Here is a 26,045-nt window from a genome sequence, read left to right on the forward strand (position 1 = left end):
TGAAATAAACTAAGAGGACACAAGTGAATGGAAGGATATCCCATGTTCATAAATGACAATAACTAATCTTTTTAAAATGTCCATACTACCCAAAGTGCTCTATAGCCTCAGGCAATTTCCATCAAAATTCCAATGGCATTTTCCACAGAAGTTGAAAAAACAAACTAAAATGCATATGGAACAACAAAAGACCCCTAAGAGCCAAAGCAATTTTGAAAAAGAACAAAGCTGGTGGCATCACATTACCTGACTTCAAAGCATACTACAAAGTTATAGTAAGCAAAACAGTATGGTACTGGCATAAAAACAAACACACAGACCCATGGAACAGAAAAGAGAGTACAGAAATAAACCCTAACGTATGTGATCAGTTAGTCTTTGACAAGGGCACCAAGAATACACACTGGGGAAAGGACAGTCCCTTTAATAAAAGAGGACCAGACTACTTAGAAGGCTGAGGCAGGAGAATTGGTTGAACCCAGGATGCAAAGATTGCAATGAGCTGAGATTGAGCCATTGCACTCCAGGCTGGACAACAGAGTGAGACTCCGTCTCAAAAAAACAAATAAATAAATAAAAGAGGACCAGCCTGGACAACATAGGGAGACTATCTCTACAAAAAATTTAAAAATTTGTTGAGTGTAGTGGTGAGTGTCTATAGTCCCAGCTACTTGGGAGGATGATGCAGGTGGATGGCTTGAGCCCAGGAAGTTGAAGCCGCAGTGAGCTGTGATCGTGCTACTACACTCTAGCCTGGGCCACAGAGCAAGGCCACATCTCCAAAACACTAAAACACCGCTGGGCGAGGTGGCTCATGCCTATCATCTCAGCACTGTGGGAGGCTAAGGCAGGCAAATTACTTCAGCTCAGGAGTTTGAGACAAGCCTGGGCAACATGGCAAAACTTTATCTCTATAAAAAATACCCCTGAAAAAGTAGCCAGGCATAGTGGTGTGTGCCTGTAGTCCTAGCTACTTGGGAGACTGAGGTGGGAGGATCACTTGAGCCTGGGATGCAGAGGCTACAGTGAGTTGAGACTGCATCACTGCACTTCAGCCTGGGTGACACAGCAAGACTCTTATCTAATAAGTAAGAAACAAAAACAAAAATAAAATCAATAGTGCTGGGAAAACTGGATATCCACATATGAATGAATGAAACTAGACCCTTGTCTCAGACTATTATTATTAAATTAATTCAAAATGGACTAAAGATTTCAATGCCATTTATTTTGAGTAGGAAATGAGTCGTTTCTTTAATACATCAAAATGTGGGATTTCTCGACCTTGCTTTTCTCCTGGTCCTGGCTTCCCCGGAGGATTCCTCAGACAGCTGGGCTGGGCTGGAGCCCTGGAGATAGCAGCGTCCCACAGAAAGATGAGGTGCAACCTCCCTCGGTCCTGGGCCCCAGTGGCAGACTCCAGCTCTGCTCAGTAGCAGTCGGCCTCATCCCCCTGCAGGAAGCCCCCCGTGGCCAGCATGTCCTGCAGGAGGGACTGGGGGCTCTTCTCCACGTGGTCACTGCTCTCGGCCAGCGTGCTCCGCAGGCCCTCCAGGTCTAGGGACCTCAGCATGGCCAGCACAGCCTCAGGCTCCTGGTCCCCTCGGGGTTGGGTCTGCTCACCTGCCGGCCACCTCCACAGGGCAACCTCCATGGAGTCGGTGTTGGGGCTGGCCTCCCGCAAGCTGTTGTATGAAGCAATCTTGTCCCTCAGGAAGAGGAGGAGGTCACAGGACTTCTGGGCCACAGGGCGGTCGCAGTCAAACAAGGCACGAAAGGCAAAATCAATGAGCCCCACGTGGCAAAGAGCCCTCAATGTCTCGGTGAGTGGCTGGGCTGGGGCCGCCTCTGGTAGGGCCACGGCGTAGGGGCAGTGGGTGCGTGGTGGCCCCAGTGTCTGGGCCAGGAACACCAGAGCCAGCTCCAGGCCCTGGGCGCGGACCTCCCAGTCCAGGTCCCGGCTCACCACCTGCAGCACAGTGGCCACAAACTGCTTTGTGTCCCGGGCCACATCAGCATGGCCGTCCCGTAGCCACTCGGTGAAGACCTGCATAACCGCCCTCCGTGGGAAGCCCTCCGAGTCTGCAGAGAGGATGCACAGGAGCTCCCGGAGCAGGCTCTGGGGGACAGCGGGTGGGTGGGGATGGTCAGTGGGGTGGCAGGAGTGGGGATTCCACAATAGGACCCTGGGTACATTAGGGCGGCCAGCCCCAGCCATGCAGCCTAGGGCCACACCCCACCCTGGCACCTTCCTGTGCTGAGCTGTGAGCATACTGCCCTCCAATCCTCAGTTTATCAGTCTGCCAAATGGAGGTAACCATGTGTAAGTGGAGGGGTGCTGGGGAGACAGAAGGCAAAGAACACAGGGCCCCACGCCCAGCAGAGCCCCAGGGCCTCGGCAGTAGCTCCCACAGGTGCTGGCCACAGCAGCAGCTGCTCCCATGCTGGATGCTGGCCGCTTGCCCACCCGCAAGCAGACAAGCACACACAACGGCCAGGCAGGGGCTGCTGGCCAAGGAACCCGCTGCCTCCTACCTGTCGGGCCTCTGTGTGCTAGAGGCTGGTGGGGGTTGCCAACCGAGGAACCCACTACTTCCTACCTGCCGGGCCACTGTGTGCTGGGGGCTGGTAGGGACGTGCAGGCCCCGGCTAGAGAGTTGCCCTGTGGCGGTCACTGCGCTCGCTCGGACGTAACTCTCAGGGTCCTGGAGGAGCTGCCAGGCCAGCTCAGGTACTTCTGAAGCCAGGAGAGCGCATCTGAAGTCGGCCTCTCCTGGGGGTTGAAGTGGCCACATGCGGCTGTGACCAAGGACCCAGCCTCATGGCCTTGGCCTCGGCCTCCACCCCTCATGCAGCTGTGACCAATGGCTGAGACTCTCTGACTCAGCCTCTGCCTCTGCCCCCCACACAGCTGTGACCGAGGGCCCAGCCTTGAGGCCTCAGCCTCTGCCTCTGCCCCGCTGTGGGTAGCCCACGTGGCCCAGGTTTCTAGAGCCAGCAAGAGGCTGCCGGTGTAACTGGTTGGTGAACCCCCAACAGGCGGGGAAGGCGGCCCTTCCACCTGCCAGCACTCACCTCCCCAGTGTCTGCTTAGCTGGGTCAGGAACTCCAAGGCGGAGTCCCTCACCTCCCAGCAGGGGCTGCACAGGCGTTTCTGCAGCACAAGGAACAGCTCTGAAGCAGGAAGGGGTGGGTCAGGGCGACCTTAGGGCCAGGCTCACCCTGCCCTCGGGGCCAGCCGAGCCTTCCCATCCAGCCCCTGCTGCCTCCCACCCCTGTGACTCCAGCTCTATTCACCCCTGCGAGGGGTGGGTTACCTCTGAGGAACTGCGGGATGTGGGAGCCAAGATCAGAGCAGCTGGGGGTCTTAGGTGAGCTCAGAAGCCACCTGAGCGTGGCCTGGAAGGCCTTCTTCAGAACCTGGAGCAGACAGGGTGGGCTGTAGGGCCACAAGAGGCGGAGGGGCAAGTTGTCTGCCTGTCCTCCTTGCCTGTGCCACCCTGGCTCCAGGGACAGAGATGGGGACAGGAGGTGGAGGAAGAAGGGAACACTGGGTTTCCTTTTTTTCCCTTAGAGAGAGGGTCTCACTGTGTTGCCCAGGCTGGACTACAGTGCAGCAATCACAGCTCACTGCAGCCTTCACCTCCTGGGCTCAAACAGTCCTCTTGCCTCAGTCTCATGAGTAGCTGGGGCTTGAGGCACACATCACCACGACCGGCTAATTTTTGCAATCAAATGCTCTACCCATGAACGATACCCCTGGGGCTAATTTTTAATTTTTTTGTAGGGATGGGATCTTGCTGTGTTGCCCAGGCTGGCCTCAAATTCCTGGGCTCCATTGATCCTTCTACCTCGGCCTCCCAAAGCCCTGTAATCACAGCTGTGAGCCCTGCGCCCCTCCTGGGCTGATTTTAATAAGGCAGAATCCACTGCAGAACTGGTTTCCCAGACTATGAACAGGAGGAGGCGGCAGCCCTCACCAGGAGACCTACTACCCAGGCAGTGGGATTTCTGCATTAAAACATGACCAATTATCCAGGGCACTTTTCCTTAAGATCCCAAGAAGCCCCAGGCCCTTCCTCCAAAGTTGCCTGCTGTCTGCTCAGCGGCAGGTGGTACAAGGTCTGTGCCCGCCAGGACCCGGCTCCTCAAGGGGCTGTGCAGTGGGCATGTTCATAAGCGGTGCTTAGGAGGGCCTGGAGCCCACGCCCTGGGCCATCCTGGTGCCACTTCATTTCCCTTGTCCAGAATTCCCTGTAGGCCACCGGCCAGCGCCCCTTCTCCCCACAGCCCCACACACCCCTGCGCACTAATGAATCTTCACCAACAAAAGGCTCTGGGTCCAACACATGCAGCCACCTGTGTCCTGAAGCTCTTTGAGCAGTGACTCCGTGGTCCTGTGTAAGGGCCCTGTCCCCAGAGGCCTCCATGGGGCCGGGACGGAGTTGGGGGTGGATCCCACTGCCTCTGCCTCCCTCCTCTCTTCGCTCCCTAACCCCACCACTGTACCGTGGGGCTGGAGTCAGGGCTCTCGAGGCACTCCAGGAGGACAGCAAGTGCCTGCATCACCAGCTCCTGGGGGCCTGAGACAGAGGTGAGCAGATAAACCACCCATCCCCATCCCAGGACCCTCCCTGTCAACTCGGGGAAGAAGCAGGACAAGGCCTCATTTGCCAGCTGAAACCTCCTGCACGGCCCCTACACCCCCAGCCCCCACAGAGAAGAAACACAGGGAGACGGCAGTTCCCAGTTGCCTCCAAGCAGAAAGAAAGACTTGGGGGCTCGGGGCTCACCCAACGCGAAAGCCATGCAGGACACACTCACTCGTCCCCTGTGACAGCATCCCCAGGAAGTCAAGAGCTGCTCGTTGGACCCGGATGCAGCCTGCCAGGGTCCCACAGAGGTGGCCCCCCACACTGGAGATGGGGGTAGCTGAGCCATCGCAGAGCCGCAGGACAGTCACTGCAGCCCCAAGCAGGGGCGCCTGGGGCCACGGCGAGGGGCGCTGGGGCTGTGAGTGAGGAAGGCATCAGCCAAGGTTGTGGTCCCACTGCCAGTGTGGATGCAGGGTGTTGGGGCTTCGAGGCACATGGGGTGGGGGGCATCAGCCATAGTTGCAGTCCCAGTGCTACCATGGGCGCAGGGATGCTGGGCTGAGGAGCAGGGGGCATCAGCCGGGGCTGTGACGGGGTGGGGGGCATCAGTCAAGGTTGTGGTCCCACCGCTGGCATGGACACAGGGGCGCTGGGGCTGCAAGGGAGGGGGGCATCAGCCAAGGCTGTGATCCCACTGTCAGCATGGACACAGGGATGCCGGGCTTCGAGGGTGGGGGGTATCAGCCAAGGCTGTGGGCCCACTGCTGGTGTGGTTGCTGCCGGGCTGCATGAGGGCCAGGCCACACCTACCAGTGGCTGCAGCTCCTCCAGGTGAGCCAGGGTGCGGCACAGGAGGCCTGCACAAGAGGATTTGGAGGCCAGGAGAGCGTCCACCGTCATGGCGTCATCTGCCATCCCGTCCAGCAAGCCTGGGGGCCAAGCCGGAAAGAGCTCTCTGAGAGGGCACTTCAGCCACCCCATGGTCACCAACCACCCCATGGTCACCACCCATGGCAGAGGCTAGGACCTGGGTGCAGAGCAGCAGCTCACTAGGGGTGATGGCCACGGCTCTGGTCCCCTTTGCTCTTAGTAGGAGGCCTGGGTGTGATTAAAGTGGGGCAGTGAGCCTGGTACCCACCTCCATCTCCCTTCCCCCAACCACAGGGACCCAGATTCTGCCCTCCCAGCCCTTTCTGAGCAGTGTACCTGGGGGTCCAGGGGCCTGAACCGTGGCCTTCAGGACACAGGCCAGGGGCTGGAGGAGCACCTGGAAGGCCTGGGTTCTCAGTGCCTGTGGACTGGAGACAAACACGGTGAGTGCTATTTCCTTGGCCACGAGGCAAGCTGGCTGTGCTCCTAACGTGCCCAACAAGCCTGGGGCAAATCAGCCAGGGGGTCGGGACACCCCAGAGAAACAGTTTCTAGGCAAGCCACTGGCCAGGGGATGCTATGAGACAGAGGGTGGAGCAGGGGACAGGCCTGACAAAAGAAATGGGCCTGACACTGCTGATGTCCTTAGGAGTAGACAATAAGGGGCCTCCAGGAAGGCCTGGCCATGTGCCCAGAGGGGCAGTGCCTGCTCAGGGGGACAGAGATGGGGCACCCCCAGCTTCCCGGGTGTCACCAGGTACGCAGAGCATCCACTCTGTGGGAGGGACCTGCCCTCAGGTCTGGGCCCAGGCAGGGGCAGTGCCCACTCAGGGGGTCAGGGACAGGGGCCCCCAACCTCCCAGGTGTCCCCAGGTATGTACAGCGTCCACTCTGTGGGAAGGACCTGCCCTCGAGTCTGGGCCCAGTGGGGGCAGTGCCCACACAGTGCATTCTGCCAGGGCCGGGCCTGATGCTCTATCCTCCCCCAGTCCACTCTTTCCTAAGCATTTGGGGACCCTGGAGTGCAGAGCCGGGCTCTCACTGTACCCCTGAGCCCTTGGACAGCGGGTCCTGAGGTCACCTCCACCCCTAATATGAGCCCACCTAGAAGCCTGGCAGGCCATCCACAGCCTTCCCACCTGTCCTGACCCCAGGCTCTGCTGTTCCAGTGCCCCCAGGACCAATCGAATGGTGTGCATGCTGGGAAGCTTCAGCACCCCCAACCAAGGCTGTAGTGGGGGCAGGTGGGAGGGCAGCAGAGCGCAGGATGGGGGCAGGACCATCCTGCTCTGAGCAGAGCAGCTCTGCCATCCTTCTCACTTCTGGGGATCTCACAAAGCTTTAGTCTGAAACAATTATTCTGTCACTAAAGATCCTGCAGAAGCCACCTGCCTGCACAGCTGCCACGCATAACTCATGCACGGCCCAGTCATGCCCCACACAGCTGCTGCTACACGCAACCCAAACACAGCCCAGTCACACCCTACACGGCCTCCACGCATAACTCATGCATGGTTCAGTCACATCCCGCACAGCCGCCACAAGTTACCCACGCACAGCCCAGTCACGCCCTGCACAGCTGCCACACATAACCCACGCACAGCCCAGTAACGTCCCACATGGCCACCTGACTGTCCCTGGTGTCTGGAACTCCCCTGCACGAGGGCCACGCTCTCAACCTCCCTGCCTACCCTGGCTCCCAGCACCCGCCTCGGCATGAAACACACCCCAGCCCATACCAGTGCTCGAGCTTCAGGATGCCCAGAGCCAGGGGTCCCACATGGGAGGGGCCCAGGCAGCTCAGAGCCTGTGCCACCATCTCCCACAGGCTGCTGTTGGACGAACCGAACACAGGAGAACTGCAGGGAGACCACAGAGAGAGAAATTATTCCCCCAGCCCCCAAAACCCCATTCGAGGCCTGGCTGAGACTATCATGGTCCTGGGGCTGGAGGTGCCCAGCCCAACACAGGCCTTTCCCCATGAGGGTTTCAGGGTCACCTGGGTGTCCCTTCACTGAAGGCCATGTCCTCAGGGAGTCTCTGGCTGCCAATGGGACATGCCTGGGCATCATCTGAGGAAAATAATTGCCCACCCAGGCCCCCCAGCTGCATCCCTGGGGCCTGACCGAGCCACACAGAGAAGCAGGTCCACGAGCGAGTGTGCGGCGGGGATGGGGTCTCTCTTGAGCAGACAGGTCACGCGGGCACTCAGTCGCATCCACAGGGCTTCCGTCCAGGGGCTCTGGCAGCGCCCGAAGGTTGTAGTCAGGACGTTCAGAGCCTGAGTGACCTTAGGGGTGGCTGTGGAGCACAAGGACTCTTCAATGTGACCCACGATCTTCTGGGCACACGTGGGCCAGTCATCCCCCTGCAGGCAGGGCTGCTCCTCGGCTCCACCTCGCATGGACAAAGCCAGGACGTGCACCAGGAGCTGACTGGCTGCCGAGGCCACAAACAGGCTGGAGTCTCCCTGCAGGGAGAAGACAGTGTCCACCGAACCTGGGTAGGGGGCAGGAGAAGAAAGGAAAAAGGGGCAGGCAGACAGCAACCTTAATCCACGGCTCCAGGGCCTCGGGGAAGATGCAAACAGCAGAGGGCACCCCAAGATGCCCCCAAACACCCCTGAACCCAAAAGTAAAAGAGAACATGAACCGAAGCTCCCAGGAGACAAGCACCTCCTCCTCCCGAGCGTTAAACACACACAGCTTGTGATGCTTCCCAATTCGTTTTATTTGTTTTTTTTGAGACAGAGTCACCCAGGCAGGACTGCAATGGCGCAATCTTGGCTCACTGCAATTTCTGCCTCCCAGGTTCAAGCGATTCTCCCACCCCATCTCCCACCCCACCTCAGTCTCCCAAGTAGCTGGGACTATAGGCACCTGCCATTACGCCTGGCTAAATTTTGTAGTGAAAAGGGTTTCACCATATTGGCCAGGCTGGTCTTGAACTCCTGACCTCAGGTGATCCATCTACCTCAGCCTCCCAAAGTGCTGGGATTACAGGCGTAAGCCACCATTGCCCAGCTTTGTTTCATGTTTTTTGAGACACGGTCTTTCTCTGTTGCCTAGGCTGGAGTGCAGTGGCTCAATCACTGCTCACTGCAGCCTCGACCCCCTGGGCTCAAGGGTCCTCCTGCTTCAGCCTCTCAAGTATCTGGGACTATAGGCGTGCACCACCACGCCTGGCTCCCAAATAGTTTCAAAGATTGAGTCCTCATGACTGATCTGTAAGTGGCTGAGGAAGCCACCCTGGCTCCTAGGGCCTGACCTACAAACCACAGGACACTGACACCCCTACTGTTACTCGCATTCATCGCAACAATCCTGTGACATCACACAGATAAGATGCCCAGATTCAGCAAGGTGCAGTGACTCCCCTGGGGTCACACAGCATCAGGCAGGACAAGAGATGGGGCAGGGTGTGGGCATACTCACCATGGTCAGCCAGAAAGTGCAGGGCGCTAGGGTGCTGTGCCAGGGAGCGCAGGCCCTGGATCCAGCCGCTGCGCACGGTGGGCACGGCCCAGGCTGCTTGGCCAAGGGGTCCTGTCTCCCCAAAGAGCTCTGGTAGCAGCTCCCCCTGCTGAGAAGCAAAAAAAGAGGTAGGGAGACCTGGCAGGTTTCCAGGGATGTGGAGTAGAGCAGAGATGGGTTTTCAGTTTTCTAGGGCTGGTGGAGGCACTTCTGGAGGACACTTTTTTGAGACACAGTCTCACTCTTTTTCTCAGGCTGGAGTGCAGTGGCATGATCTCTGCTCACTGCAACCCCCGCCTCCTGGGTTCAAGCAATTCTCCTGTCTCAGCCTCCTGAGTAGCTGGGATTACAGGCGCCCACCACACTCAGCTAATTTTTGCACTTTTGGTAGAGACGGGGTTTCACCACGTTAGCCAGGCTGGTCTCAAACTCCTGACCTCAGATGATCTGCCCACCTCAGCCTCCCAAAGTGCTGGGATTACAGGCATGAGCTACTGCGCCTGCCTGGAGGACACTTTCATACCAGCTGCTGACAGACAAGGGCCCTCAGATTCACTGGACAGCAGTGGCCTAGGGTGTCTTGGAAAGTCTGTCCTACAGCAAGATGGTGCCTGGCTGGGCAGCTAGGGAGCCTGTAGGTGCTAAATTGGAAGGCACCATGAATGGCAACCTAATGGTACTGGATGTGGCTTCGGGCAACCTGGCAAGGGCCTGTGGGGCACCAAGAAAAGCTATCATGCTAGATGGGCAAGGGCCCTGAAGCTCATACCAGGCATCACCTGACAGACTCAGAGGTGCCTGTATGGGGCTCTTGAAGCTGGAAGACACAACTCTGGAGAGCTGTCCGAGCTCCCATGCCTTGTTGCTGTGCAGAAATTATTGGCTGAGTGTAGTGACTCATGCCTGTATCCCAGCACTTTGGGAGGCCGAGGTAGGAGGATCACTTGAGGCCAGGAGTTCATGACCAGCCTGGCCAACATGGTGAAACCCCGTCTCTACTAAAAATACAAAAATTAGCTGAGCGTGGTGGCACATGCCTGTAATCCCAGATACTCAGGAGGCTGAGGCAGGAGAACTGTTTGAACCTGGGAGGCACAGGTTGCAGTGAGCTGAGATCATACCACTGCACTCCAGCCTAGGCGACAGAGCAAGACTCCGTCTCAAAATAGTAATACTGATAAAATAAAAGTATATAAAATTAGTTAATTTTTTTTTAAAAAAGGCTTTTTCTCCTCATTGGTATAGTGGTGAGAATCCCCACCAAAAGAAAAAAAAAGACATTCTCATTAGTCATTCATTCAGTTGCAGGCTGGGTAGCTGGAGGTACAGAATGTGCAGTCTTGTTTGGTCCTCACGACACCCCCACGGCACAGCTATGACTCCTGTCTCTGTCCTAGGAAGAAACTGAGGCTTGCGGCTATAGGGAAGGTCAGCTAGCAGGTCAGAGCCAGGAGCCAATCCCAGTCATCTTATTCCAGAAAACTTCAAATCCTTAGCCCCAACATCACTCCAGTTGAATTTTTCAAAGGGGGCTACAGTCAGGGAGCAAAAAATGTGCAGTTCTAGTGAGGACACAGGGTCAGGGCAGGCTGCTGGGACTTGGGATGGTGATGGCTACAAATGCCCCACCTGGCTGCGAGAGGAGAAGGCTGCCCACCTCTCCATGGGACACTCAAGTGGGAGGCCCCAGGCTCACCTGAAGATACTGGAAGCAGTTTTCCTGGGCTGCGAAGATTCCTGCCAGGCGGAGTGAGAAGGAGAGGACCCCGGGACTCAGGTCCTGGAGTTTCAGCACGTGGGACAGCAGCTCCACCAGGCAGGGATGCTCCTGCAACAGCAGGAGACTGGATTCTGTGGGAAGGGGCCCAGCCCAGGGGTCACCAGGGGCATAGCACCACATGTGCCCCTGGGCGACTGCTCTTCTCCTAGGAATTCCCAGACCCCTTTCTTGCAGGGTGTTAGATTTAGGGATCCAACTGGGAAGAAGTATTTGCAACAAATATGGCAAATGACTCATAATTTTAATTCAATAAGGGCAGGAAAACTAGAAAGCTGACACCTTACCAATAGGTGAAAGGCAGAACTAGAAACATAAATTGCCAAAGATGCTAAAAAATGTTCTGTCTCACTGATCATGAGAAGTAAATGCAAATTACAGTGAAAGACCAAGCCAAGTGTGGCGGCTCATGCCTGTAATCCCAGCGCTTTACAAGGCTGAGATGAGCGGTCAGTTGAACTCAGGAGTTCGAGACCAGCCTGGCCAAGATGGTGAAACTCCATCTCTACTAAAAATACAAAACATTAGCTGAGCATGGTGGCTCACATCTGTAATCCCAACACTTTAGGAGGCCAAGGTGGGAGGATCACTTGAGCTCAGGAGTTCGAGACCAGCCTGGCCAAAAGAGTAGAGTTAAGTAGAGACAGAAGCCCTGTATCTACTTAAAATACAAAATATTAGCCAGGTGTGATAGCTCATGCCAATAGTCCCAGCTAATTGGGAGGCTGAGGCAGGAGAATCGCTTGAACCTGGGAGACAGAGGTTGCAGTGAGCCAAGACCACATCATTGCACACTCCAGCCTGGGCAACAGAATGAGACTCCATCTCTATAAAACAAAGAAAACAAAAAGTGAAAGAGCATTTTCACTTCTCAAATGAATACTTTTTCTTAAACAAAGAGTGCTCTGTGCAAGGAGGTACAATGGAACAAGCATTCCTCTGCAGACCTGGCATCCTATATTTCTATACCCAGCTATACTATCACTCAAAAGCACCACTGGGAGAAAAAGACATTTTGAGGCAAAGGCTGAAAGAATTTCCCAGTGAGAGGCGGTTGTGGAAAGAATATGGTTCAGTAAGGAGCATGCAGAGAAAGAGAACCAGGCTAGGACCCAAAAAGCACTGAGTCTACCTGAATAAGCACTGCAGGCTGGGCGAAGTCATCATGCCTGTAGTCTTAGCACTTTGGGAGGCCAAGGCAGGAGGACTGCCTGAGCCCAGGAGTTCAAGACCAGCCTGGATAACATAGCAAGACCCTGTCTCTACAAAAAATAATAAAAAAAAAGCCTGACGCACATCTGCAGTCCCAGCTACTCATGAGGTGGAGACAGGAGGATTGCTTGAGCCTTGGAGTTCAAGGCTGCAGTGAGCTATGATTGTACTCCAGACTAGGTGACAGACAGAGGCCCTGTCTCTAAGGAAAAAAACAAAAAGAGGGCTGGGCACGGTGGCTCATGCCAGTAATCCCAGCATTTTGGGAGGCTGAGGCAGGTGGATCATGAGGTCAAGAGTTCAAGACCAGCTTGACCAACACAGTGAAACCCCATCTCTACAAAAAAAAAATACAAAAATTAGCTGGGCTTGGTGATGTACGCCTGTAAATCCCAGCTAGCTGGGAGGTTGAGGGGAAGAATCACTTGAACCCGGGAGGCAGAGGTTGCAGTGAGCCGAGATGACACCACTGCACTCTGGCCTGGCCAACAAAGCAAGACTCTGTCTCAGGGGAAAAAAACTAACAACCTCATTGAGTTCAGAAATTAAAAAATCATTGCTGAAGGGTTTTGAAACAAAACAGAATTAAAACACAAAGCAACTAAACAACAACAACAGAAGGTTGTGATGGCTTGAAGTTAAAGGGCTCTGAGATCCTTCAGTTGTCTGGATAGAGGACAGAGAGTCTAATTAACTTCAGACTTTTAAAAAAATCTAGTTCTCATGTTATAAATGTAAGGGTAGCCACTAAAGAACATAAATAAGCTTGCAGTCCCAGCATCTTGCGAGGGAGAGGTGGGCAGACTGCCTGAGCCCAGGAGTTCAAGACCAGCCTGGGCAACATAGGGAGATCCCATCTCTATAAAAATTCCCTGAGTGTGGTGGCACACATCTGTAGTCCCAGCTACACTGGAAGCTGAGATGGAAAGCTGAACCCAGGAGGTCAAGGCTGGAATAAGCCATGATTGCACCATTGCATGCCAGCCAGCCTGGACAACAAAGCAAGACCTTATCTAAAATAAATAAATAAATAAATAAATAGAACATATAACTTAAAAACCAGAAGAGGAAAGCTTTATCAATCTGATCAACCTGTTGAAAGGCAGAAAAGGAGGATAAAGGCACAAAGATAAGGTACAGGAAATTAAAAAATACAAAAGAATTCAAATCTAACAGAGGCCTCAACAAATTAAAGAGATCAAACTTATCTGTTAAAAGAAAGAGTTGCTGAGATTAAATTAAATACTAAAAACGGGCAATATAGTGTTTCTAAGAAGCAATAAAAAGTATGATGACAGGAAAGGCTGGGAGCAGGGGAGAAAAAGACACAGTAGGCAAATTCTAACTTTAAAAAAGCTGGTGTAGCAACAGTAATATCAGACAAAATGTACTGTAGAGCAAAAAGCAGTATTCATGCAAAAGAAATTTTCGCTGATCACAGAGAGAAACTCCAGAAAGACACAACCTTCCTACATCTATTTGTGCCTAACCTAACTTCAAAACATACAAAGCAGCCTGGGCAACATGGTGAAACCCTGTCTCCACAAAAACACACAAAAAATTAGCTGGGTGTGGTGGTGTGTGCCTGTAGTCCCAGCTATCCAGGAGGCTGGGGTGAGAGGATCATTTGAGCCCAGGAGGTTGAGGCTAGAGTGAGCTGTCATCACGCCACTGCACCCTAGCCTGGGTGACAGAATGAGACCCTGTCTCAAAATTTTTAAAAAAATGCCAGGCACAGTGGCTCACACCTGTAATCCCAGCATTTTAGGAAGCCAAGGCAGGCAGATTACTTGAGCGCAGGAGTTTGAGACGAGCCTAGGCAACACAGTGAAACCCTGCCACTACAAAAAATACAAAAAATTAGCCAGGCGTGAGGGCCGGCTCCTGTAGTTCCAGCTACTAGGGAGGCTGAGGTGGGAGAATTCATCTGAGCTCAAGAAGTTGAGGCTGCAGTGAGCCGAGATCACACCACTGCACTCCAGTCTGGACGACAAAGTGAGACTTGGTCTCAAAAAAAAAAAAAAAAAAAAAAATTTGTAAAGCAAAAAAAGTATTCATTTCAAAGAAAAACTGTTGAATCCATGATCTTGGTGTAAGCTTTTTACACACCTCTCAGAAACAAGCAAACAAATTAGCAATAACATAGCAGGTTTGAATAATGAACAATTGTGGAAACTTGATACATAATTTGCATAGCATGCAATTCACCCATTTAACATGTACCAGATCCCTTAGTAGTTTATAAGTGTGATCATTTTTTTTTTTTTTGAGACCAAGTCTTGCTCTGTTGCCCAGGCTGGAGTGCAGTGGCACGATCTCAACTCACTGTAACCTCCGCCTCCCGGGTTCAAATGATTCTCCTACCTCAGCCTCCCGAGTACCTGGGATTACAGGCAGATATCCTGTAAGAGTGGAAACTACACTCTTTCCATCAAGCACAAGGCAGGAGAAATAACAGAGGCTGGGAGGGAGAAGGAAACAGATTCACTGCAAATCAGGACTCAGTTTCTTTATGGGGAACAAAATTAGATTGTGCTGATGATTTCATAGCCCTGTAAATTTACTGAGAACTGTTGAATTGGTACCATTTATTTATTATTTTGTCCTTTTCTCATGTCAGACAGGTCACGTGCTGACCTCATACCATGGTTCCATGATGCCACATCTCACATGTGCACCTGAACACACAATTATCATGCTTAGGCTGTGTGTGGTGGCTCTCCCCTATAATTCCAACACTTTGGGAGGCCAATGTGGGCAGATCACCTGAAGTCAGGAGTTCGAGACCAGCCTGGTCAATGTGGTGAAATTCCATCTCTACTAAAAATACAAAATTTAGCCAGGTATGGTAGCATGCGCCTGTAATCCCAGGTACTCAGGAGGCTGAGGCAGAGAACTGTTTGAAACTGAGAGGCAGAGAACTATTTGAAACTGAGAGGCAGAGGTTGCAGTGAGCCAAAATTGTGCCACTGCACTTCAGCCTGGAAGACAGAACAAGACTTGGTCTCAAAAAAAAAAAAAAATTATCACATTTGCAAAAGGATTTGGTACCCGTTAAATGGGTGAATTGCATGGTATGCAAATTATATCTCAATAAAGCTACTGAAAAATACTTCTTAAAATTTGACTACAGGCAGGGCATGGTGGTTGGCTTCTGTGATCCCGGCACTTTGGGAAGCCAAGGCAGGAAGACTGCTTGAGCCCAGGAATTCCAGACCAGCCTGGGCAAGATGGTGAGACCTCATCTCTATGGGAAAAAACAAAATAGCTGGGCATGGTACACACCTGTGATCCCAGCAACTTGAGAGAATGAGGCAGGAGGATTGCTTGAGCCCAGGAGATCGAGGCTACTACAGTGGGCTGTGTTCATGCCACTGCACTCCATCCTGAGTGACAGGGAAAAACTCTGGCTCAAAAAAAAAAAAAAAAAGAAAAAAGAAAAGAAAAAGAAAAGTAAAGAAAAATAAAACTGACTACAAACTAGTCCAGAAGGTAATTGAAGACCTTCAAATACCAAAACATCAAAATCTACAGTGAAATCTCTAGAACATTAACAAAACTTGCCTGGGTCCTATGTTTCAATAAAAGTCTCAACAGCCATAAAGATTCAAAACATAGATTATATTTTCTAACCTCCATAAAATAAATTAAAAATCAATAATAAAAATACTGGAAATATCAAATAGTTTCATATTTTGAAACTAAAAGATACTCTTTTAAATAACTTGTGGGTGAACAAAAATCGTAATAAAAACTATGAAATACTTAGAACTAAATTACAACTCAAGTACTGCATAGTAAAACTTGTAAGATGTAGCTAAAGCCATACTTTTAGAGAAATTTATAGTAATATATAAATATAAATATATACATAGATTTTTTTTTTTTTGAGACAGAGTCTCACTCCATTGCCCAGGCTGGAGCGCAAGGGCACGATCTCAGCTCACTGTAACCTCCACCTCCCAGGTTCAAGTGATTCTCCTGCCTCAGCCTCCTGAGTAGCTGGGATTACAGGCATGGACCACCACGTCTGTCTACTTTTTGTATTTTTAGTAGAGACAGGGTTTCACCATGTTAGCCAGGCTGGTCTCCAACTCCTGACCTCAAGTGATCTGCCTGTCTCAGCCTCCCAAAGTGCTAGGATTACAGGCATGAACCACCAAGCCTGGCCTTAAATGTATATATTAGAAAGCAATGAAGACCGAGATATTTAGCTCAAAAGAAGGTAAAAGGCACTTTGGGAAGCAGAGGCAGATGTCCGAGAACAGTGTTGTCAATATAGTGAGACTAAAAAGAGTAAAAGAACAGAGTAAAACAAAAAAAAGAAGTAAAGAATAGCAGAAATTAACAACATGTGATCTATCCCAACACAATTATCAACCATGAGAAAAAACATTTAAACTCAAGAATATTTATGTAAAAGGAAAGCCATTATGACACTACTGTTTTTGAGATGGAGTCTCGCTCTGTCACCCAAGCTGGAGTACAGTGGTGCAATCTCAGTAATCTCAGTTTACTGCAGCCTCTGCCTCCTGGGTTCAAGTGATTCTCCCACCTCAGTCTGAGTAGCTGGGATTAAAGGCGCACACCACCATGCCCAGCTAATTTTTGTTTTTGTTTTGTTCTTTTTGAGATGGAGTCTCACTCTGTCGCCTAGGCTGGAGTGCAGAGATGTGATCTCCATTCACTGCAACCTCTGCCTCTCGGGTTCAAGCCATTCTCCTGCTTCAGCCTCAGAGTAGCTGGGATTAACGGCGCGAACCACCATGCCCGGCTAATTTTTGCTTTTTGGGGTGTTTTTGAGATGGAGTCTCGCTCTGTCACCCAGGCTGGAGTGCAGTGGCATGATCTCACTAATCTCAGCTCACTGCAGCCTCCGCCTCCTGGGTTCAAGCAATTCTCCTGCCTCAGTCTCCGAGTAGCTGGGATTAAGGCACACACCACCATGCCCGGCTAATTTTTGTTTTTGTCTTGTTGTCTTTGAAGAGTCTCACTCTGTCGCCCAGGCTGGAGTGCAGTGGTGCAATCTCAGCTCACTGTAACCTCTGCCTCCTGGTTTCAAGCAATTTTCCTCTCAGCCTCTTGAGTAGCTGGGATTACAGAGCTATGTTGCCCAGGCTGGTCACACCTGGATAATTTTTGTGTTTTTAGTAGAGACAAGGTCTCACCATGTTGGCCAGGCTGGTCTCAAACTCCTGACCTCAAGTGATCCACCTGCCTCAGCCTCCCAAAGTGCTAGGATTAGGTGTGAGCCATTTCACCCAGTCTATGACACTACTTAAAATGATAAAAAAGGAGAAACAGAGGCTGAGTGCAGTGGCTCACCCCTGTAATCCCAGCACTTTGGGAGGCCGAGGCGAGTAGATCACGAGGTCAGGAGTTCAAGACCAGCCTGGCCAAGATGGTGAAACCCCGTCTCTACTAAAAATACAATAATTAGCTCGGCATGGTGGTGCGTGCCTGTAATGTCAGCTACTAAGGAGGCTGAGGCAGTTGCCTGAAGATGGGAGGCAGAGGTTGCAGTGAGCCAAAATCATGCCACTGCACTCCAGCCTGGGCGACAGAGCAAGACTGTCTAAAAAAAAAAAAAAAAGAGAGAAACATAAGCATCTAATAATAAAAGAGTGGAGTGATTAAATGAATTATGGATTATAATGGCAAGAGAGAAAGCAAGACATCAAAACTGTATTTATGGTATGACTTTTTTTTTTTTGAGACAAAGTCTCGTTGTCACTAAAGCTGGAGTGCAGTGTCACGATCTCAGCTCGCTGCAACCTCCACCTCCAGGGTTCAAGCAATTCTCCTGCCTCAGCCTCCTGAGTAGCTGGGATTACAGGCATGTACCACCACACCTGGCTAATTTTTATATTTTTAGTAGAGATGGGGTTTCACCATGTTGGTCAGGCTGGTCTTGAACTCATGACCTCATTATCCACCCATCTCGGCATCCCAAAGTGCTGGGATTACAGGCGTGAGTCACTGCACCTGGCCCTCCTCTTTTTTTTTTTTTTTTTTGAGACAAGTCTCTATGCCCCAGGCTGGAGTACAGTGGTGAGATCTCAGCTCACTACAACCTCTGCCTTCCAGGTTCAAGAAATTATCCTGCCTCAGCCTCCCGAGTAGCTGGGATTACAGTTGCACACTACCACACCTGGCTACTTTTTGCATTTTTAGTAGAGACGGGGTTTCACCATGTTGGTCAGGCTGGTCTTGAACTCCTGACCTTGTGATCTGCCTGCCTTGGCCTCCCAAAGTGCTAGGATTACAGGTGTGAGCCACCGCGCACAGCCGACCTCTTCCCCTGCCCCCCCAGAAAAATACAGCTTTATGATGTGTTAGGAAAAAGGCTGGGAGAAAATTAAAAGGTTGATGGTTTAATTTTCCTCTTTACTCTTTTTTTCATGTTTTAAAGAACATGTATTACTTTTTTTTTGAGACAGGGTCTCACTCTATCGCCCAGGTCAGAGTGCAGTGGCACAATCATAGGTTACTGCAACCTCTACCTCCTGGGATCAAGGGATCCTCCCACCTCAGCCTCCAAAGTAGCTGGGACTACAGTCGTGCTACCATGCCCAGCTAATTTTTGTATTTTTTTGTAGAGATGGAATCTCGCTATGTTGCCCAGGCTGGTCTCGAACTCCTGGACTTAAGCAATCCATCTACCTCGGCCTCCCAAAGTGCTGGGGTTACAGGTGTGAGCCACTGCATCCAGCCCCCACTTTCATAATCAGAAGGAAAACAAACCTGATGTCTTAAAATAAACACACTAAATACAAAGAGAACAACAACAAAATAAGTCTGTTCACGCCTTCTGCAGAACTGAACCTTGGGATGCCCCAATCATGGCTAAACTGGCTAAGAATTTCAGGTTCTAACTCTCCAGCTCGTTCTCTCAGGCTTCATCTTGACTTGTCCCCAGTCTGCCACAGATAATCTTCTGGAAGTGAAGGAAAGACATCGGAAGGGCAACTCCTGCCATTCCTCTGGGACAGAGGAGCCCCCACCCCGCCCCTGCCCCCTGTCCCAGGCTCTGCGTGCATCCTCTGGTCTCTGGATGGACAGTAAACAGCAGCACCACCTCCTCACCTCCCTCAGTGACCGTTTTAAACCAGTCCAGCAGCTTCTCTAAACAGGTGTCATCTGCCACCGGCTGCCTGGGGTCTACCAGAACAGCACAGAGAGCCGGGAGCAGCCGGGAGCATTCCAGGTCCATGGTGAGGCTGGGGTCCCTGCAAAGGCAATGTAAGAGCCAAACCTCAATGCCCACTCCAGACCCTGCTCGCCCTAGTCACAGCAGCCCACCATGCCTGCTCAGGCCTGGGAAAAGGCCCCAGAGCTTTCCTCTCAGGCCAAGAGAACTATGATCCGCACACCAGAGGTCTGTACTGCAGGGATAGATGCAAAGATGTGGTCTGGGTGGGGCCCTGAGCGCTGGTGGCAGGGCTGGAAGGGGCAGCTAAGAGTCTGGCTGAAACCGTAAGGCCTCTGGAGCTCAGTCTGTCACCCTTGGGCTTTGGTGCAGTCGGAGCAACGGCGTGGTGCTGGCCCAGGCTGCAGGTGGGACAGAGTCAGGGGCATCTTTGAATTCCGGGGTCACCCATGTGTGCAGGGGGAGTCTATCCATGTCCCAGTGCTAGTCTGGGCTGGAAAGTGTCGGTCCCTCCCAGCGTCAGTGGTGGCTGCATTTGACGTCCTGAAGCCAGCAGGGGGGTGCGGAGGGGAAGGGGCGCCTGTCCCTGTGTCTGTTCCTCACAGGGTCAGTGGTGGCTGCATTTGGCGTTCTGCAGCCAGCGGGGCGTGCGGAAGGGAAGGGGCGCCTGTCCCTCCCAGGACCGGGGTGTACTTCGGTGCGTCAGGCCTGGAGGGTGGGTGGGGTGGTCAAGGGCTCTGTCTGGCCGGGGCATCGTCTGTCCATGCCCAGGGAGGCTGCGTCCCAGGAAGAGGAACCCTCTCCACAGTTCAGTCAGTTTTAGCCGCGGGCGCCAGGCCCGAGGGTCCAGAAAGGGGCGCCACACCAGGTGGCCTCAGTCGGGCTGGGAAGCGAGTCCAGGTCGCGAACGCTTCAGCCTAGTCGGCTCCTTGGCTCACCTGCCCGCCCTCGCCCTCCGCCCGGCCTCGGCCTCCCTACGCCCCACCACAGCGACCGCGACCCCACAGCCGACGCGCGCCTCACCGCTTGATTCCTTCCTCCGCCGCAAGCCCCGCCCTTCGCCCGAGGCTCCGCCCCCGGACAGTGCCACCTGCCAGGCCTGGAGGAGGCAGAGGACGGAGACAGCTGTCGTGGGGAACTAAGCGCCCCTGGAGGCCGCTCTGGAAGACTCGAGGGCCAGACTTGAAGGAAGGAGGTCAAACTGAGAGGGGCTGGGGACAGGCAGGCGCCAAGCATGTCGCTCAGACTGATCACCCCCGCCAGGCGCCTGGTGGTACATGCTGAGCATCCGGTGGGTGGGCGGGACGTCCCGGGGGCGGGAATCTCTGAGGAAGGAGCTTGGCTGTGTTGGGAGGGGCGGGGAAACTACGGGCCGGAGAGAAGCGTCCGGATACGTGCACCAAAGCCGTTGCTCCTTTGGCTTCAGGTTCCCAAAACTAGGTCCTCGGCGGCAGCGCTGTGGCTCCTGCCTGCGATCCCAGCCCTTTAGGAGGCCCAGTTGGGAGGATTGTTTGAAGCCAGGAATTGAGACCAGCCTAGGCAACAAAGCGAGACCCCATCTCTTAAAATTAGAAAGAGAGAGAAAGAAAATCAGCCAGACGTGGTAGCACATGCCTGTAGTTCCATCTACTCTGGAGGCTGAGGCGGGAGGATCGCTTGAGCCTAGAAGTTGAAGGCTGCAGTGAGCGATGATCCTGCCACGGCTTTCCTGCCTGGGCAACATAGTGAGACCCTGTCTCAAAAAAAAAAGAGGAAAAAAAAGGAAACAAGCAGAAAAACTGGGTCCAAAAAATTGGGTTCAAAACACCAACTGTGTGCTGGAGAGTCTCAAAGCCAGTGGATAGTCAAGGCTTGTGTTCCTAAAGCATTGTTTTACAGCAAGATGTTGGGGGCAAACCAGAAGTATATTAGGAAACAAAGCAGAATTCCTATGGGTATTAAAATTGAAATGGGTTGGGTACGTCTTTGTAGCAATGTGTAAGAAAAAAAGTTGAAAAATTAAAATGGGACTTTAAAAACATTGATTTTGCCAGGTCACCTTGTTTTACTTTATTTATTTATGGAGATGGAGTTTCACTCTTTTTGCCCAGGCTGGAGTGCAATGGCGTGATCTCCAGTCACTGCAATCTCTGCCTTCTGGGTTCAAGCGATTCTCCTGCTTCAGCCTCCGGAGTAGCTGGGATTACAGGCGCTCACCACCACACCCGATTAATTTTGTATTTTTAGTAGAGACGAGGTTTCACCGTGTTGGCCAGGCTGGTTTTGAACTCCTGACCTCAGCTGACATGCTCATCTCGGCCTCCCAAAGTGCTGGGATTACAAGCGTGAGCCACCTCGCCCAGCCATGCTGGATAACCTTGGACAAGCAACTTCCCTGACCCTTGCATGCCCCACCCCGCCACACACACACATACACCCTTAGAACTACATGGGTGGGGAGAGAGATTCAAGATGGCTGATGATTAGCAGCTCGGGCACGTACCTCCCAGTGAAAGCGCAAAGAACGAGAGGACGCCACACTTTCAGACGAATATTAGTTGCTCACGGACCAGGAGATTCCCAGTGGAAGAGCTCCACGGGTCGCCAGGGCGACTCTTGTGGCCGGCGTGGCGGTTTTGCTGGTGCCTTAGCACGCCAGTTCTTGGTGTAGAGTCCGGAGATTCCCGGGCAGAAAAGCACCATCAATCTTAACACCGCTGTTTTGGCCGGCTCAGTGGATTGCTCAGATTTCGGCGCAGGGAATCAACAAGTTGGACGTCAGAGACCCAGTTAGAAAGTCGGTAATTATAAAGACGACAGACAGACAAATATATAATGAAGGGAAGAAACCAGCGTAAAAAGGTAGAGAATACTCAAAATCAGAATGCCTCTCCCTCTACAGGGGATTGCAATTCCTCATCAGTAACGGAACAAGGCTTAATAGATTACACGTGTGTTCCAATAACAGAAGCAGGTTTCAAAACGTGGGTGATAAGAAACTTCTGTGAATTAAAAGAACTTGTTCTAACCCAATGCAAAGAAACTAAGAACCTTGAAAAAAGGTTTGACGAAATGTTAACGAGAATGGACAATTTAGAGAAGAATATAAGTGAATTGATGGAGCTGAAAAACACAACACGAGAACTTCGCGAAGCATGCACAAGTTTAAACAGTCGAATTGATCAAGCAGAAGGAAGGATATCAGAAGTCAAGGACCAGCTCAGTGAAATGAAACGAGAAGACAAGAATGCAGAAAAAAGGATGAAAAGGAATGAGCAAAGTCTCCAGGAAATATGGGACTATGTGAAAAGTCCTAATTTACGTTTGATAGGTGTACCTGAATGTGATGAAGAGAATGAATCCAAGTTGGAAAATACTCTTCAGGATATCGTTCAGGAAAATTTTCCCAACCTGGCAAGGCAGGGTAATATTCAACTCCAGGTAATACAGAGAACACCACAAAGATATTCTTCAAGAAGACCAACCCCAAGGCACATAATCGCCAGATTTATTAGGGTTGAAATGAAGGAGAAAATACTAAGGGCAGCCAGAGAGAAAGGTCAGGGTACCCATAAAGGGAAACCTATCAGACTTACAGCAGATCTCTCAGCAGAAACCCTACAAGCCAGAAAAGAGTGGGGACCAATATTTAACATCCTTAAAGAAAAGAACTTTCAACCCAGAATTTCCTATCCAGCCAAACTAAGCTTTATGAGTGAAGGAAAAATTAAATCTTTTGCGAACAACAAGTACTTAGAGAGTCCACCACCACCAGGCCTGCTTTACAAGAGCTTCTGAAAGAAGCACTATACATATAAAGGAACAACCAATATCAGCCTTTCCAAAAATATATCAAAAAGCAAAGAACTTTAACACAATAAAAAATTTACATCAACTAATGGGCAAAACAGCCAGCTAGCATCAAACGCCGGTATTAAACTTATATATATTTTAATTGGATAAAAAGCCAAAACCCATCGGTATGCTGCATCCGGGCCCATCTTACATGCAACAATACACAAAGACTCAGAGAGAAGGAGGAAGATTTACCAATCAAACAGAGAGTAAAAATAAACCAATAAACAAAAAGCAGGAGATGCAATTCTCGCCTCTGATAAAGTAGACTTTAAAGCAACAAAGATCAAAAGAGGCGAGGAATGACATTACATAATGGCAAAAGGATCAATGCAACAAGAAGAGCTAACGATTCCATAGATCAACGAGATAGAAAATTAACAAGGATATTCAGAACTTGAACTCAGACCCGGAACAAGTAAACTTAATAAACATTTATAGATCTCTCCACTTCAAATACACAAAACATACATTACCACCTCACACCTATTCCAAAGGTGACTATATAATTGGAAGTAAATCACTCCTCAGTAATCGCATAGCATTTCATAGGTTTAAATTAAATATTGGTTGGCTGTTTGTTTGTTATCTTCTTCCCTTATTTCTTCCTGACTACATCATTAAGTATAATTATCAGTATAAAAGAGGTTTTCAATACCCATTACTAAATTGCATTCTAGCAAAAAAAAAAAAAAAAAAAAAAAAAAAAGAACTACATGGGTGAAAAGGTTTGAAATGCACGGTTACCTTCCCTGAATTTTGGTTCCTCATTGTGAAATGAGATACTAATATCCTCCCGGTTAGGTAGTTGTGGAGAAAAGAAAACTTAAAATAGCACTGTGCTAAGTGCTTCACTTACTGTAAACTCATATGATTCTATACCAACTGTCATGTAGAGTACTACCAGCCCATCAGATGAGGAAACTGAGGCACAGAGAGGCTAGCTCATAAGGTCTTAGAGCTAGTGGGTTGGCACAGCTTGGATTTGAATCCAAACAGTCTGGCTCCAGATTTGAATACTGTATTGTACAAATACACAATTTTTTGTTTTTGTTTTTGAGACACAGTCTCACTCTGTTGCCCAGGCTGGAGTGCAGTGGTACGATCTTTGCTCACTGCAACCTCCATCTCCCAAGTTCAAGCAATTCTCCTGTCTCAGCCTCCTGAGTGGCTGGGACTATAGGCACCCACCACCCCTGGCTAATTTTTGTATTTTTAGTAGAGACGAGGTTTCACCATATTGGTCAGGCTGGTCTCGAACTCCTGACCTCGTGATCCTCCTGCCTCGGCCTCCCAAAGTGCTGGGATCACGGACATGAGCCACCGCGCCCCACCACCCTCAGTTTCTTATCTCAGACTTTTGGGGACAAATGTTTTTTCAGAATTCAGAACTGTTCAGATTTTAGAAATGTACATGGCACATGGACACTGAATAGGAGATTACCATCCCAGCAGGGTGTGATGCAGCACCCCATAATTAAACGTATTAATAGTTATTCAGTGAAACTCACTTATGTAAACCCCAGTGGGATAAATAAGCATTATAAATAGCCTCGGCTCAGTTTTCCTCCTGAAGATTTGAGGTTAGGACAGGTCTTGCCTTCAAATAAGTTATGAAAGGCTTTCGAAAGTTTGTGGAATTCAGAATCACAGATAAAAGGTCGTAGATGGCTCTATAAATAAGAGAAGGGCAAGAAGTTTGGGACGCCCAGGGGTGGGAGAATGGCAAGAGATACTCATGCACAGGGAGCAGAGAAAGCGAATCGCCCTGGATGAGACCCTGAAAGCAAACGGAAGTTTCTATGTGTGTTTGTTTGACTGAGACAGGGTCTTGCTTTGTTCGGGAGGCTGGAGTGCAGTGGTGCGACCATGGCTCACTGCAGCCTCGCCCTCCGGGGCTCAAACGATCCTCCCACCTCAGCTTCCCGAGGAACTGGGACTATAGGCGTGCACCACCATGCCTGGCTTTTGTTTTTCTTTTATTTTATTTTTAGAGAGACGGGGTCTCGCTACATTGCCCACGCTGGTCTCAAACTCCTGGGTTCAAATGGATCTCCCGCCTCAGGCTCCCAAAGTGTTGGGATTGCAAGCGTGAGCCACAGCGCCCAGCCAGTTTTTTTTCCCCGTCAGCCTCGCGCTCCGCCCGGGGAACTCAGGGAGCGCTTCTGGTCGGCCGGCTGGCGCCCGCGGAATCTGCGCACGCGCATGGTTGCCCCGGGGCATGCCGGTCACGTACGGAACCCGGCGCGTCGGCGGCGCGGTTGCCATGGCAGCCGGGTTCCGGGCTGGCGCGTGGGAAGGCCCCGAGGCTGCTGGCTGCCAGGGATGCCCGTGGAGCCCAAGACCTGGACGCCCGATCCCGCAGCGCTGAGGGGCGACTGGGCCGCCACCATGTTCCTGGGCACCGGGGAGCCAGCCTCGGAGACGGTAAGGACGGACGGGCGGGCGTCCGCGAGGCCTGGGTGTCCCTGCCGTCCGCAGCCCCGGGGCCCCGCGCGGTGGCCGGCCCGGGGCGTGAGAACAAGGCGCAAGGCTGGGTGACAGCTGCCATTATTGTTACTGCACAAGAGTGCGCTGCAGGTCCCGCGCCGCCTGCAGCGTCGTCCGTCCTCGTAGAGGCCGCCGCTTCCAGGAAGCCCTCCGGAACCCCGCGCCCTCGCCGCTGGGCCCCTGCGAGTCTGCGGCCCGCGGGTGATCGGAGCTCACGGTGTAAGTGCCTCCGGGCATCCCCGAATCGAGGCCGGATCCACGGATCCGGCGTGGCCCCAGGCCGTCAGGGTGGGAGGGAGGCAGCCCCAGGGTCTGGGAACCCAGTTTGGTCAGAGGAGACTTCCTGGAGTAGGATGGTGCCCTATATCCTTCCCAGGGCTAGGGTGCACGGGTCCTCGGTTGCTTCCTTTGTCTGGTAAATACCTACTGTGTGTTAGAGACACGGGAATAAGCTGCATTCCAATGGGGGCGGAGGGACAAGGCAATAGGTAATTAAGATCGTGTCTGAAAGTGAGAGGTGCTGTGCAGAAAATGAAAGAGGCCCATGTAGCCGGGAGCTGTCTCAAAAAAAGGAAAGCCCTTTGGGACGGGGACAAGGGGAGTGAATGGAAGGTGGGCATGGGCTTGATTATGGGGGGGAGTCT

The 26,045-nt window shown here is 51.7% G+C and overlaps 2 protein-coding genes and 2 pseudogenes across 6 annotated transcripts in view; 1 reads left to right on the top strand and 3 right to left on the bottom strand.

Moving 5' to 3' along the window:
• Window positions 1-1,207: 1,207 nt before the first annotated feature.
• Window positions 1,208-20,175, bottom strand: BRAT1 (BRCA1 associated ATM activator 1). Of its 3 annotated transcripts, none has more exons than XM_012455597.2 (14): window positions 20,101-20,175; window positions 19,014-19,156; window positions 10,635-10,789; window positions 8,900-9,044; window positions 7,592-7,964; window positions 7,205-7,324; window positions 5,802-5,893; window positions 5,406-5,524; window positions 4,825-5,011; window positions 4,510-4,583; window positions 3,318-3,420; window positions 3,076-3,174; window positions 2,601-2,773; window positions 1,208-2,119 (listed from the first exon to the last, which is right to left on the bottom strand). In XM_012455597.2, the coding sequence occupies exons 2-14, from the start codon at window positions 19,138-19,140 to the stop codon at window positions 1,430-1,432; spliced, it is 2,457 nt and encodes an 818-aa protein (XP_012311020.2). In that variant the 5' UTR covers window positions 19,141-19,156; window positions 20,101-20,175; the 3' UTR covers window positions 1,208-1,429. The 3 variants fall into 3 exon arrangements, with proteins under 3 accessions (XP_012311020.2, XP_012311019.2, XP_021531644.2); XM_012455596.2 differs by having other exon boundaries at window positions 8,900-9,047; XM_021675969.2 differs by lacking the exon at window positions 20,101-20,175 and adding an exon at window positions 20,016-20,044 and having other exon boundaries at window positions 8,900-9,047.
• LOC135275085 (uncharacterized) lies at window positions 5,900-6,929 on the bottom strand (annotated as a pseudogene).
• Window positions 14,542-14,633, bottom strand: LOC135275143 (small nucleolar RNA U13; annotated as a pseudogene).
• Window positions 20,176-25,106: 4,931 nt separating the features above from the next.
• The window catches only part of IQCE (IQ motif containing E), a 45,697-nt gene continuing 44,758 nt past the window's right edge, over window positions 25,107-26,045 (top strand). For 2 of the 3 annotated variants that reach the window (XM_012455600.3, XM_012455599.2), the window contains exon 1: window positions 25,107-25,338. In XM_012455600.3, coding sequence (XP_012311023.2) covers window positions 25,117-25,338 — 222 coding nt within the window. In that variant the 5' untranslated portion in view covers window positions 25,107-25,116. The remainder of the gene's footprint in view (window positions 25,339-26,045) is intronic. The other variant, XM_012455601.3, reaches the window with a different exon arrangement.

The sequence above is a fragment of the Aotus nancymaae genome, unplaced genomic scaffold (genome assembly GCF_030222135.1).
Source record: "Aotus nancymaae isolate 86718 unplaced genomic scaffold, 86718_ANA_hifiasm-v0.15.2.pri h1tg000015l_0, whole genome shotgun sequence".
Classification (NCBI taxonomy): Eukaryota; Metazoa; Chordata; class Mammalia; order Primates; family Aotidae; genus Aotus; species Aotus nancymaae.

What these genes read in the sequence shown, in the direction of transcription:
- BRAT1 (XM_012455596.2), bottom strand. Translation starts at nt 19,140, where the DNA reads ATGGACCTGGAATGCTCCCGGCTGCTCCCGGCTCTCTGTGCTGTTCTG. An exon ending in ACTGCTTCCAGTATCTTCAG is followed by an intron (nt 9,048 to 10,634) that starts GTGAGCCTGGGG and finishes TTTGCTTCTCAG; the next exon opens with CAGGGGGAGCTGCTACCAGA. An exon ending in TGGAGGAGCTGCAGCCACTG is followed by an intron (nt 5,012 to 5,405) that starts GTAGGTGTGGCC and finishes CCTCACTCACAG; the next exon opens with CCCCAGCGCCCCTCGCCGTG.